The following is a 12,822-nucleotide window of genomic DNA, read 5'->3' as shown; positions in this document are numbered from 1 at the left end:
GAAATAAGATTAATTTTTATTCTGACCATTTGTCGCATGCATCAAAAAATGTTTATTAGTTTTATGATTTGGCCTCAGTCAGCCACTATAGCATTTATTTTTAAATCTTAAAAGAAGGACTACAGTGGTTTGTTGAAGGTTATTCCTGTAACCCATTAGAATTCCAGTAATCTTGTAGTATATGAAGCTATGATTTTAGAAATAGCAGCGGTGTAAAAATGACTTTTTAAAATATCATCATTTTTATTCATTTCCTGTCCTCCAATAAAAAAGGACATCACAAAGCATCATAAAAATGCATCATAATTAATAAATCACCATATTATAGACAAATATGAAAGCGTGAGCACATCATAATGTGATTCAGAAATTTGGGAACTTTGTCTTCCAGTCCTGCTTTATTGCTTGAGTGATATTGTGATAGATTGTATAGGAAGTTATTTGGTTCTTCTTAATAGCGCTTTCTCACTGAGCCACCTTACATCCTGCAGTATAGAATTGTAAGGCATGGCTTAGTCAAGGCAGAGCAGGCAGGGAGTGGTTCAGGCAGCCAGATAAAAGCTGAACACAGCCAGGCCGGAAAAGAGGCCCAGGGAAGACAAGAACATTCTCCAGCGTATGCCTCACCACACATGTATAAAAGCAGAAGCTTAATTCAGGTAGGCAAAGTTTTACCGTGGAATCTTGTGAAATTGTAATCCTTGAGATCAGGCCAGATTTTGATTAACCTTGAAAACAGATTAGTGTATACTGAGACAGTGGAACCGTGTCAAGAAAATTATTATTGAATTCCAAGAGACTTGAATTGTTAATTTATCAAGTTTGTGAAGGGAATAGATGTTAACATTATTTTGAATATAAGAATAAAGCCCAAGATTTAACTTAGACGGTATAACATGGGCAGGAACACCCCCCCCCCACCCCCCATTTTTTCTAGTCTTACCTTTTGCTCAGCAGGTTCTGTGTGGTTGGAAGAGTCAATAGCCAATCAGCTGCCTGGTTATTCGGATGCCATTCGTGCCATTTTTTGCTGGCTGTGGAGAGAGGTTTTTTTGCTGTCCCTCCCATCCTCCCAATTTTGGTTATGTTATGGGATTGGGTAATTTAATTATTGCAGCTATGCGGTTGATTAAGGTATGCCATGGATTTGTATGTAAATGAGTCTACATTGTTTTCATATTTGAGTACAGAATATATAAATTCTCATGCGTCACCGCTTGAGGATTTAATCTGTGCATATTATGAAAAATTAATGATGGCCTAGTGCATTTCATGTCCATGCCGACACCAAGAGGGGCACCGATGGCCAAGCTATGTATTTTGCAGGTTGACTAGTATGACACCATCTAGTCAGATTATTTATAAAATATCGAGATTTGAAAAGGGCATTGTATATATTATACTGTTAATATGTTGAAGTGTATGAAATAAAACTGCAGCCTTGTTTTATTCCATGAAATATTTAGTTTGTGTCTTTAATTTTTGGAACAGGGGAATGTAGATTGTGACTTGCCCAAGTTATAGTATTTTGTTTTACTTTCACCTCTCTGAGTGGCGGTGTCTAAGGCTCCACACACACACCATGGCTCACGCTGCTACAGACATTAGCTTAGCTCCATGTATGGAAGTGTATTCTGGCAGTGAGATCTGTGCAGTTCCATGTATGCCAGCACTGTCATTGGAAGGCAGGGGGAGTGGTTTTAAATAGTTAGGACCCTCTGCTGGTGAACTAGATTTATGGTTTCTTTTTTTTTTTATTCAAATAACTTGATTAACGTTATCGAATGAAAACATAAGACTCTGAACTACAGAATGAACAGTAAACATTATACAGCATCAAAGTGATCATATAGCTACACAGTCTTGCAGTAAGGGTTCCCATTTCTCGTTGCAAGCCAAAGAAACTTTGCTATGCTGTGCCACAGCTTTTTCATATCTAAAGGTGACACAGACTGATTTCCACAGTACCACCCAGAATTATCCTTTCAGCTCCAAAAAATAAGTTTTAGCGTCAAGCACAATAAGAAGGTCAATAAATAGGGCCTTATGTGGTGATAGTGGCATCACATTACCCAATTGTTTGCAAACAATGTCATATGTAAACAACTCGGTAATATTAAGGATATCTGTGATTCGTGCTCCAGTAGGCTGCTAAATTTGGAAAATAAAAAAGCATATGAGAAAGCTTCCTAGTCTGGGTTTTACAAGACCAGCACTTAAAGGTATGTGTTCTATTCATTTTAGAGCAGTTTCCCAAGTCAGTCCTGGAGTACCCCCTTGCCAGTCAGGTTTTCAGGCTATCCACAATGAATATGCATGAACTTGATTTGCATACACTGCCTCCATTACATGCAAATCTCTCATGCATATTCATTGTGGATATCCTGAACACCTGACTGGCAAGGGGGTACTCCAGGACCAGACTTGGGAAACACTGCTCTAGAGCATTTTACCAGAGTCCTTATGAGCCCAAAAGAACATTCTCTGAGTAGTGGATGCCAATAATGACATATTGATAACCCTATTCCAAAATAATTACCATTGGGCATCTCAGGTCTTCCTCCCAGGATTGCTCAAGACCTTGCATAGACGTAACCTTTAATCCCAGTAAAATGTGATACAGCAAAGTAACTTTACCATTAGAAGCATTTACCTTCTGTGCTAAGGTTTCTAATAGCCGTTCATCTGCTAGTCTGAAAGATCAATTTTACTGTTCCAAAACACGTGTTTAGGCTGTAGCCACTGAAAGAAGCAATGATTAGGAAGTCAATATTCCCTTTGTAACTCAGGAAAAGGTTTGACTCTGTTGCTGTATTATGTGTTCCAACATCCAGATCCCTTTATGTTATATTATATCATGTCTTCTCTTCCACCACTACCTGCACAGTTCAGGGAGGATTACATCAACAACAGACCGGACCGCCATGTCCAGGAACTACATCACGGAATAAACAATAAAATAACTAAACTAAAAATAACTTACATATTGCCAATATTAATTAAGGTCAGAATTTGAAAGGCCAAATTTGTGAAAAAACAAAGTCTTCAAGTTTTTCCTAAAACTCAGGTAATATCTACAGGCTCTAAACAATAAAGGTAATGAATTCCAAATTTCTGCCATTTAATATTATAAAGGTGCAGAGAAATGTTTAATTGACTTTAGCTTAGGTACTTCCGGAAACACAGTAAAAAAACTGATTTTGGGTGTTATGTTAATAAATTCATCTTTTATGAAGAGGTTTCCCCTGACAAAATTTTAAAAACCATATCACAAACTTAAAGTGAATACATGCCATGACCAAGATGACCAGAGAAGCACTTTTTCCAGTATATAAAACCCATTACCCCACAGAAGTGTACAATTGGAATAGAACTCATCCAGAATAATAAGTTGCAATTCTCTAATGACTGAATGTGTTGTCCTTGGGGACTTTCTTCTTCCCAGCTCCTCTATGGGTTTCATCCTAGTGTCAAGGGCCTGTGGAAAAGGGGACAGATGTAACCAGGTGGAGTGAGAATCCACATCCAAGCACATAAACCATGGACAGACATGTTGTAAGATAAATGCCAAACAATAGGCATGAAAATCAGGAAATTGCACTTCCCCTGCTCATCCTGGAGGCCTTTAATTTGGTAAAGCTATTCTGGGAGATTTTTTTAGTCCAAAAAAATTCCACTATAGTATGTATGCTCCAGTCTTTTGAAGAAGGCCTCTGTCAATAAAATGTGGGAGCATACTTATGAAGTAATTAACTTTAGGGGTTATCACCATTTTAATTGTGCCCAGCTGCCCCCACCAAGTAAGGTCCAGAGGTGTCCAATGTTGGATCAGCCCTAAGACCATATCCTATATAACCTTCACATTATGATCTGTTGTTTCTTGGAGAGATCTTGCATACCACATTCTCAAATATTTAATTGGTTTCTCAGACCATACCAGGGCTTTTTTTGAGGGGGTACTTTGGGGTACCGAATACCGGCACCTTTTTCATTGTCTGCTAAAATTGACCCATGGTCCCCAAGTTTTAATGAAAGAGCTCAGGCCCTAAACACCAATTCTGCCTTGTCATAAATTCTGTGACTGGATGCAGGGGGCCTGGCTATTGTGGGGTGGGTTCCTTAGTGGTCACCCCAACCCTGAAGTGTGGCCTGGCATTTGAGTACCGGCACCTTTTGTGCTAGAAAAAACACACTGGATCATACTTACAGATAATTTTGAATACAGGCTTTAATGATTAGATTTGTTTTCTTGCAGTACTGGTCTGGAGGACTGCTATAGTTTATTAACTGATCTTAGCAATATTTCACCTGCTTATTTTATCTGTTACCACTGGGTGAAATATGACAATATTGGGTGTTTTATTCTTTTGAAAAAATTTTTGGAGCAGCTGAAAAATCCAGTTTATTCTATACACTATCAGAGCAGGTGTGTCCAAGGTGGATGGTGTTTTCTTTACATTAATCTAGTACTTGTGCACTAAGAGGGGCATAATCGAAAGGGGCGCCCAAGTTTTCCTGAGGACGTCCTCGCAGGACGTCCCGGCGAAGGGGCGTGGAAACCCATATTATCGAAACAAGACGGGCGTCCATCTTTCGTTTCGATAATACGGTCAGGGACACCCAAATCTTGACATTTAGGTCGTCCTTAGAGTTGGTCGTTTCTGATTTTCAGCGATAATGGAAACTAAGGACGCCCATCTCAGAAACAACCAAATGCAAGCCCTTTGGTCGTGGGAGGAGCCAGCATTCATAGTGCACTGGTCCCCCTCACATGCCAGGACACCAACCAGGCACCCTAGGCAGCACTGCAGTGGAATCCAGAAAAAGCTCCCAGGTACATAGCTCCCTTACCTTGTGTGCTTAGCCCCCCAAAACCCATTACCCACAACTGTACACCACTACCATAGCCCTTATGGGTGAAGGGGGCACCTAGATATGGGTACAGTGGGTTTTGAAAGGCTCACATTTACCACCACAAGCGTAACAGGTATGGGGGATGGGCCTGTGTCCACCTGCCTGAAGTGCACTGCACCCACTAAAACTGCTCCAGGAACCTGCATACTGCTGTCATGGAGCTGGGTATGACATTTGAGGCTGGCATAGAGGCTGGCAAAAAATATTTAAAAAATGTTTTGAGGGTGGGAGGGGGTTAGTGACCACTTGGGTAGTAAGGGGAGGTCATCTCTGATTCCCTCCGGTGGTCATCTGGTCAGTTCGGGCACCTTTTTGTGACTTAGTCGTAAGAAAAAAAGGACCAGGTAAAGTCGTCCAAGTGTTAGTCAGGGACGCCCTTTTTTCCATTATGGGTAGAGGACACCCATGTGTTAGGCATGCCCAAGTCTCGCCTTCGGTACGCCTCCAACACCCCCCCGGGAACTTTGGTCATCCCCGCGACGGAAAGCTTGGGGACGCCCAAAATCGACTTTCCATTATACTGATTTGGGCGACCCTGTGAGAAGGATGCCCAACTTGCGATTTGTGTCAAAAGATGGGCGTCCTTCTGTTTCGTAAATAAGCCTGAAAGTCTTCACTTGACAAGATCCTTCAAGTAATTCCAGCCATCTTGTGTGTATTCAGTAATCTTATATGGAGCTGAATCAAATGCTGATACAGTCTTGTCTACACCCCAGTTCCAGGATTCACATAAATTCTTTTGAATTTTAATAAAGTGTCTATAAAATAATTGACAGTGGTTTTACTATTTCTTTGTGGCCACTCCAGTCGTCATCTGGTTTATTGTTTTGTTTGGTTTCGATTGGATTTTCTATTCTATTCTGTTTTTAAATGTTTTATTGGTGGTCTAGTGCCGTTTCATATTCTCATTTGAGCAATGTCATTGATGCAGCTCAATATTTCGAAGTGCATGCTAGCAGTGACATTAGTGCAATTCTATGTATAGAAAAAAGACCATTAAAAAGGATGGTAGAATGGTGACTGCTGAGTTAATTTCCCATTTTTCTGAACATTTTCTGCTTGAGTAATTTGAAATGCTTGTGCTGAATGTTACTGTGTGGCAGCTGTTATGAGATAATAGAAGGCCTGTTTTCCTGATATACCTTTTTATCTCGGCAGGGGCACCAATCCATTTGCCACAGTGAAGCTTCGTCCCACTGTCACCAATGACCGATCGGCACCACTGATCCGATGAGATCACGTCTCATGGCTCATACAGTTGCAGGACAGAAGAGGGACCATTCAGCTAAGGTTCCCAAAGCTGTTCTGGTGATTTTGCCCCCTCCCCCAGCCAGTTGGATTTTCAAGCTCCATCACATAAATATATGAGATCCACTATGTGAAAAACCACACTGCCAGGTGGCGGACCTCCAGGACACATTTAGAAAGCGCTGATCTAGAATAAGTACTGCAGAAGCAACAAATCCAAACTAAATCCATAAATGTTTAATTGTTTATTTTGCTGTAAATAAAAATACATTCTGAGCCAGTGTTCTTCATTCTGCATTTTGCAATGAACAACAATTTCACATTAAAAAAAAAAGTTTTAGTGTTGAGCATGTTGCTGCAACTGGCTCATCCACCACAGACAGAGTATAGCAGGCATGCAGCAGTGGAGAGTGAGTGCGGTTTTGTGCTGCCACTTGAGGTAGTACAGTTTCAGTAACCAGAACCCAGCAGAGTAAATGTAGTGATCTGAAAGCAACAGTGAGGCAGAGAACTTCAGCAACGTTGCTGGAGGCGAAAAGCCTGATTGAGAAATCACAGAGCTCTGACTTAGCAGCTCTGTTAGAAAGGCAATCTCTGTGGCAAGCCTCTCTACTGCAGTGTGTGTGCAACAAAATACCACGTCAACTTTGCATTTTTTGGGGTTTTGTTGATTTTTCAGCTTGGAGAAGAGACGGCTGAGGGGAGATATGAAGTAGGTATATAAAATAATGAGTGGAGTGGAACAGGTGGATGTGAAGTGTCTGTTCATGCTTTCCAAAAATACTAGGACTAGGGGGCATGCGATGAAACTACAGTGTAGTAAATTTAAAACAAATCGGAGAAAATGTTTCTTCACCCAACTCGTAATTAAACTCTGGAATTCGTTGCTGGAGAACGTGGTGAAGGTGGTTAGCTTGGCAGAGTTTAAAAAGGGGTTAGACGGTTTCCTAAAGGACAAGTCCATAAACCGCTACTAAATGGACTTGGGAAAAATCCACAATTCCAGGAATAACATGTATAGAATGTTTGTACGTTTGGGAAGCTTGCCAGGTGCCCTTGGCCTGGATTGGCCGCTGTCGTGGACAGGATGCTGGGCTCGATGGGCCCTTGGTCTTTTCCCAGTGTGGCATTACTTATGTACTTATGCAAATGTCTTCCAGTTCAGGTGTTTCTAAAGCATATGTCAAGTTGAGGGTTCAATGCTATGCATAGATAAAGCTTCTCACTGGACACAGTTGACTTAAGTGGTTATGGGACAATGTATTAGTAAAAAGATTTTGTATGTGTTTTTCCTTTTTTCCCTAAATCTTAATGTAATTATATCAATGTCTACCTCTCTTAGCCTTATCTGTGTCCTCCACTCTCTTGTTCCCTGGCTTCCTATGCCCCATCACCTCATCTTTAGCATTCTTGACCCATCTCCTCAGAGCGGAGCAGGGCCAGGCTCTATATCCTCATCGTAGGTCCTCTTTCTCCATTGCCCCACTATACACCATTGATCAGACATGAAGCTTGCACTGAGTGTGGGGAAGAGGGGAGTGAAGATGAAGATAGGGTGGGAAGGAGACAGGGTGGTTGTTATTGTGTGAAGTGGCAGCAATAATGGCACTGCTCTGTGGTACTAGTGATAAGAGCCATGTCCATGGGTGCTGAGCACCCCCAATATTGAGCAAACTCCTTCACTGTGTCCAGGGAGTGTGCTTGGCACTCTTAATCATTTTGAAATGTTAGCGTCTGCTGCTGCTGCTCTTTCTCCTCTTTCTTCTTCCTCTGCCTTTCTTTCATGGCTCTGAGAACTGGCAAGGTATATAGATAGGCGCAGCCTCCAGGAATCTACCAGAATATTTGTCTGGTTTTATATCTGACCTAAGTCAAGTAAATAGAAACTCTGGATATTGATACATACAGGAAGTTGAGTCTCTAAAGGTACCCATTACCTGTAGATCAGCTTTTTTTTCACCTAAGTTCTGCTTTTGTTGCTAATAAGAACAAGTGCCAAAAATCTGTTAGCAACCTATTGTTCTACTTTCTCAAAGTTTTAAGTCAGGTGTACCCAATAATGCTGTCTTTAAATTTAAACTAAAATAGAAATATGGAAAGCAGTAAGCCACCATCCCTTTTATTATTCAGAATTTTTGTTATTCTTATGTACCCATCTAGCTCATTGCTCACACACAAAAGAGGGAGTTATAGTTCTGGGTTCATAGTACAGATGGACAGAGTGCATCTCTATTAGGGTTTCTGGTGAAGTGGAACGCAGCCATCCCCCCCCCCCCCCCCCCCCCATCTTTCTCCTTTCCCCTTCTTTCACCCACCCTCTTCTTCCAACTTTCTCTATTTCTCCCCTTTTCTTCTAACCTTTTTTCCTTATCTTTTCCTCCACATAGAGAGGCATAATCGAACGGGGGCGCCCATCTATAAGGATGCCCATCTCTAATGACGGCCCCATAAAGCAGCGTACCTGACTGTATTATCGAAACAAGATGGGCGGCAATCTTTCGTTTCGATAATATGGTCGGGGCCGGCCAAATCTGAACATTTGAGCCGCCCTTAGAGATGGCCGACATTGGTTTTCGTCAATAATGGAAACTAATGGTGGCCATCTCAAAACCAGCCAAATCCAAGCCATTTGGTCGTGGAAGGAGCCGGCATTTGTAGTGCACTGGTCCCCCTCACATGCCAGGACACCAACCGGGCACCCTAGGGGGCACTGCAGTGGGCTTCAGAAATTGCTCCCAGGTACATAGCTCCCTTACCTTGTGTGCTGAGCCCCCCCAACCCCCCCAAAACCCACTCCCCACAACTGTACACCACTACCATAGCCCTTAAAGGGTAACAGGGGGCACCTAGATGTGGGTACAGTGGGTTTCGGGTGGGTTTTGGAGGGCTCCCATTTACCACCAAAAGTGTAACAGGTAGGGGGAGGGGATGGGCCTGGGTCCACCTGCCTGAAGTGCACTGCAGTACCCTCTAAAAACTGCTCCAGGGACCTGCATAGTGCTGTGATGGAGCTGGGTATGACATTTGAGGCTGGCATAGAGGCTGGCAAAAAATGTTTTTTATTTTTTGGGTAGGAGGGGGTTGGTGACCACTGGGGGAGTAAGGGGAGGTGATCCCCAATTCCCTCCGGTGGTCATCTGGTCAGTTCGGGCACCTTTTCAAGGCTTGGTCGTGAACAAAAAGGGATCAAGTAAAGTTGGCCAAATGCTCGTCAGGGCCGGCCTTCTTTTTTCCATTATCGGCCGAGGACGGCCATCTCTTAACCGCACCCCCGTCCCGCCGTCGGTACACTGCCGACACGCCCCCTTGAACTTTGGCCATCCCTGCGATGGAAAGCAGTTGAATCTGGCCAAAATCGGCTTTCGATTATACCAATTTGGCCGGCCTTAGGAGAAGGCTGGCCATCTCCCGATTTGTGTAGGAAGATGGCCACCCTTCTCCTTTGAAAATAAGCTGGATAGTCATCTTTCCCTTTATCCTTCTTCTGTCTCCTCCCTCTCCTCTCCTTCCCGCTCATCATTCCTCTTCTTCCTTTTCTCATCTCTTGTTTTCCCCCTATCTTCTGCTGCTTTCTCCCATCTTTACCCTGCACCTTCCTTTACTCCTTAGACCTCCCCCTTCCAGTTCTTTCCTTCCTACTTATACCTCCTACATCCAGTTCTTTCCTTCTTCCTCACACCTTCCCCTCATCTCACCTCCCTCCTTCCTCTGCTATTATATTCACCCATATCTCACTTCCCCTTCTTCCTTTTATCCAGCCCCAGACTTCACCATCCTCATCACCTCTCCTTGTACTCATTGCTCTCCTCACCCATTTCTTTTCTCCATTTCTTTCCCCCACTGCTGCTTCATTTTCTTCCCCCTACTCTCCTTCATAAGCATGAGATGGAAACTCAAACATGCACAGCACTACCACTGCTGTGGTCCCTTTCCTCTTCTCCTGTGTACTTCCACTTTGAAACAGGAAATGTATATGAAGAAAAAGGATGGACCATGGGAAATGGCAGTATTATACATGTTCTGAGTTTATGCAGTCTGTTGACCTTACCTTTTGGCCATAACTGCTTTTCTGCTGTATCCTTAATGTAAATCCTCAGCATCTGAGGGGCATTGTCATTCATAACCACTCTATGACTGAGTTGGGGACCTTTGAGGGTTTGAGGAGTAATGTGAGATATTCACCTCAACCCTGGTAGAGGTCTCGGGTGACAGAGGTCTAAAAAACTAATAATTTGTAACCATGGGATAGCAACAATCAAAATAAGCACAAAAATACTTCAGTATTTTTTTTGTTACATTTGTACCTCAAGCTTTTCCCACTCATGGCAGGCTCAATGTAGAAGGGTAGATAGAGGGGTTCTGTAGGGGTCTGTGCTGGGATTGCCGCTTTTTAACATATTTTAAAGGATCTAGAGATGGGAGTAACTAGTGAGGTAATTAAATTTGCTGACAACACAAACAAGCTCATTTTCGAAAGAGAAGGATGTCCATCTTTCGACATAAATTGGAACATGGATGTCCATCTCCCAGAGACATCCAAATCAGTATAATCGAAACCCGATTTTAGACGTCTCCAACTGAAGTCTGTCGCAAGGATGTCCAAATGTCAAGGGGGCATGTTGGAGGCGTAGTAAAGGCGGGACTTGGGCATGCGTAACACTTGGACATCTTTGACCCATAATCGAAAAACGCAAGGACGTCCATGATGAACACTTGAACGTTTTCACCTGGATGTGTTTTTTTTTTACGAATAAGGCAAAAAAGGTGCCCAAAATGACCAGATGACCACCAGAGGAAATTGGAGATGACCTCCTGTTACTCCCCCAGTGATCACCAACCCCCTCCCACCCTCAAAAAACATCTTTAAAAATATTTCGTGCCAGCTCTATGTCAGCCTCAGATGTCATACTCAGGTCCATGACAGCACATGAAGGTCCCAGGAGCAGTTTTAGTGGGTACTGCAGTGCACTTCAGACAGGCGGACCCAGGCCCATACCCCCTCTACCTGTTACATTTGTGGAGGAAACATTTGTGGAGGAAACCCACCACAAATCCACTGTACCCACATCTAGGTGCCCCCCTTCACCCGTAAGGGCTATGGTAGTGGTGCACAGTTGTGGGTAGTGGGTTTTGGGGGGCTCAGCACACAAGGTAAGGGAGCTATGTTCCTGGGAGCATTTTATGAAGTTCACTGCAGTGCCCCCTAGGGTGCCCGGTTGGTGCCCTGGCATGTCAGGGGGACCAGTACATTAGAAATGTTGGCTCCTCCCACGTCCAAATGGCTTGCATTTGGACGTTTTTGACTTGGACATCTTTGGTTTCAAAATTGCCGAAAGTCAAAGACATCCAAATCTAGCGACGTCCAAATTTAAGGACGTCCTTGGATTTGGACATCTTTGATGGTATTTTCAAAACGAAAGATGGACATCCATCTTTTTTCAAAAATATGGTTTTCCCCACCCCTGAATTTGGACATTTTACAAAGCCGTCCAAATCGCAACTTGGATGTTTCTTTCGAAAATGCCCCTCAAAGTTATTCAAAGTTGTTAAATCACAATTGTGAAAATATGCAAGAGACCCTTATGAGACTGGGAGACTGGGCATCCAAATGGCAGATGACGTTTAATGTCAGCAAGTGCAGTGTGATGCATGTGGGAAAGAGGAACTTATACTATAGCTATGTGATGCAAGGATCCATATGAGGAGTCACAACTCAGGAACAGGATCTAGGTGTCATTTAGGTGCTCAGTGTGCAGCGGCATCTAAGAAAGCAAATAAAATATCAGGAATTATTAGTAAAGGAATGGAAAACAAAAATGAGAATGTTATAATGCTTTTGTATTGCTCCTTGGTGCGATTGCACCTTGAATACTGTGTGCAATTCTGTCACAGTATCTAGAGAAAAAAAGATATAGAAGAATTAGAAAATGTACAGAGAAGGGCGATGAAAATGATAAAGGGCATGGGACAACTTCCCTATGAGGAAAAGCTAAAGTGGCTAGGACTCCTCAGCTTGGAGAAGAAACAGCTGAGGGGAGATATGATAGAGGTCTATAAAATAATGAGTGGACTGGAAGGGGTAGACAAGAATTGCTTGTTTACTCATCCTAAAAATACTAGGACTAGGGGGCATGCAATGAACCTACTAAGCAGTAAATTTAAAATAAACTGGAGAAAATATTTCTTCACACAACATCTAATTAAACTCTGAAATTCATTGCCAGAGAATGTGATGAAAACTAGCTTAGCAGGGTTTTAAAAAGGTTTGGATTATTCCCTAAAAGAAAAGTCCTTAAGCCATTAATAAAATCGACGTGGGAAAATCTACTGCTTATTTCTAGGAGAAACAGCATAAAATCTTTTTTTTTTACTGTTCTGGGATTTTGCCAGATACTTGTGATCTGGAATGGCCACTAATGGAAACAGGATACTGGGCTTCATAGACCTTTGATCTATCCCAGTATGGCAACACTTATGTTCTTATGATCAATGCTGAATGATGACAGTATGGCAAGCCTACATTCTCTTGGCTTGGCCTGGAGACTATTTGAGATTCCAATGGTAAAGGAGGGGATAACAGGGAGAGCAGAAGAACTTGGCATTCCTGAACTATTGGGAGGGTGGTATTGGGAAGGTGATGGCCTTTGAAACCTTTTTGGA

General features: G+C 42.7%; 1 protein-coding gene across 1 annotated transcript in view; it reads left to right on the top strand.

Annotated features, from left to right (window-relative positions):
* The window catches only part of BAIAP2L2 (BAR/IMD domain containing adaptor protein 2 like 2), a 91,678-nt gene extending 85,401 nt beyond the window's left edge, over positions 1-6,277 (top strand). Inside the window, exon 14 of the mRNA XM_030190047.1 lies at positions 6,073-6,277. Coding sequence (XP_030045907.1) covers positions 6,073-6,148 — 76 coding nt within the window. The 3' untranslated portion in view covers positions 6,149-6,277. The remainder of the gene's footprint in view (positions 1-6,072) is intronic.
* The last annotated feature ends 6,545 nt before the right edge of the window (positions 6,278-12,822 follow it).

The sequence above is a fragment of the Microcaecilia unicolor genome, chromosome 1, assembly GCF_901765095.1.
Source record: "Microcaecilia unicolor chromosome 1, aMicUni1.1, whole genome shotgun sequence".
NCBI classification, from domain to species: Eukaryota; Metazoa; Chordata; class Amphibia; order Gymnophiona; family Siphonopidae; genus Microcaecilia; species Microcaecilia unicolor.
This window is presented reverse-complemented; position numbering and strand designations above follow the sequence as displayed.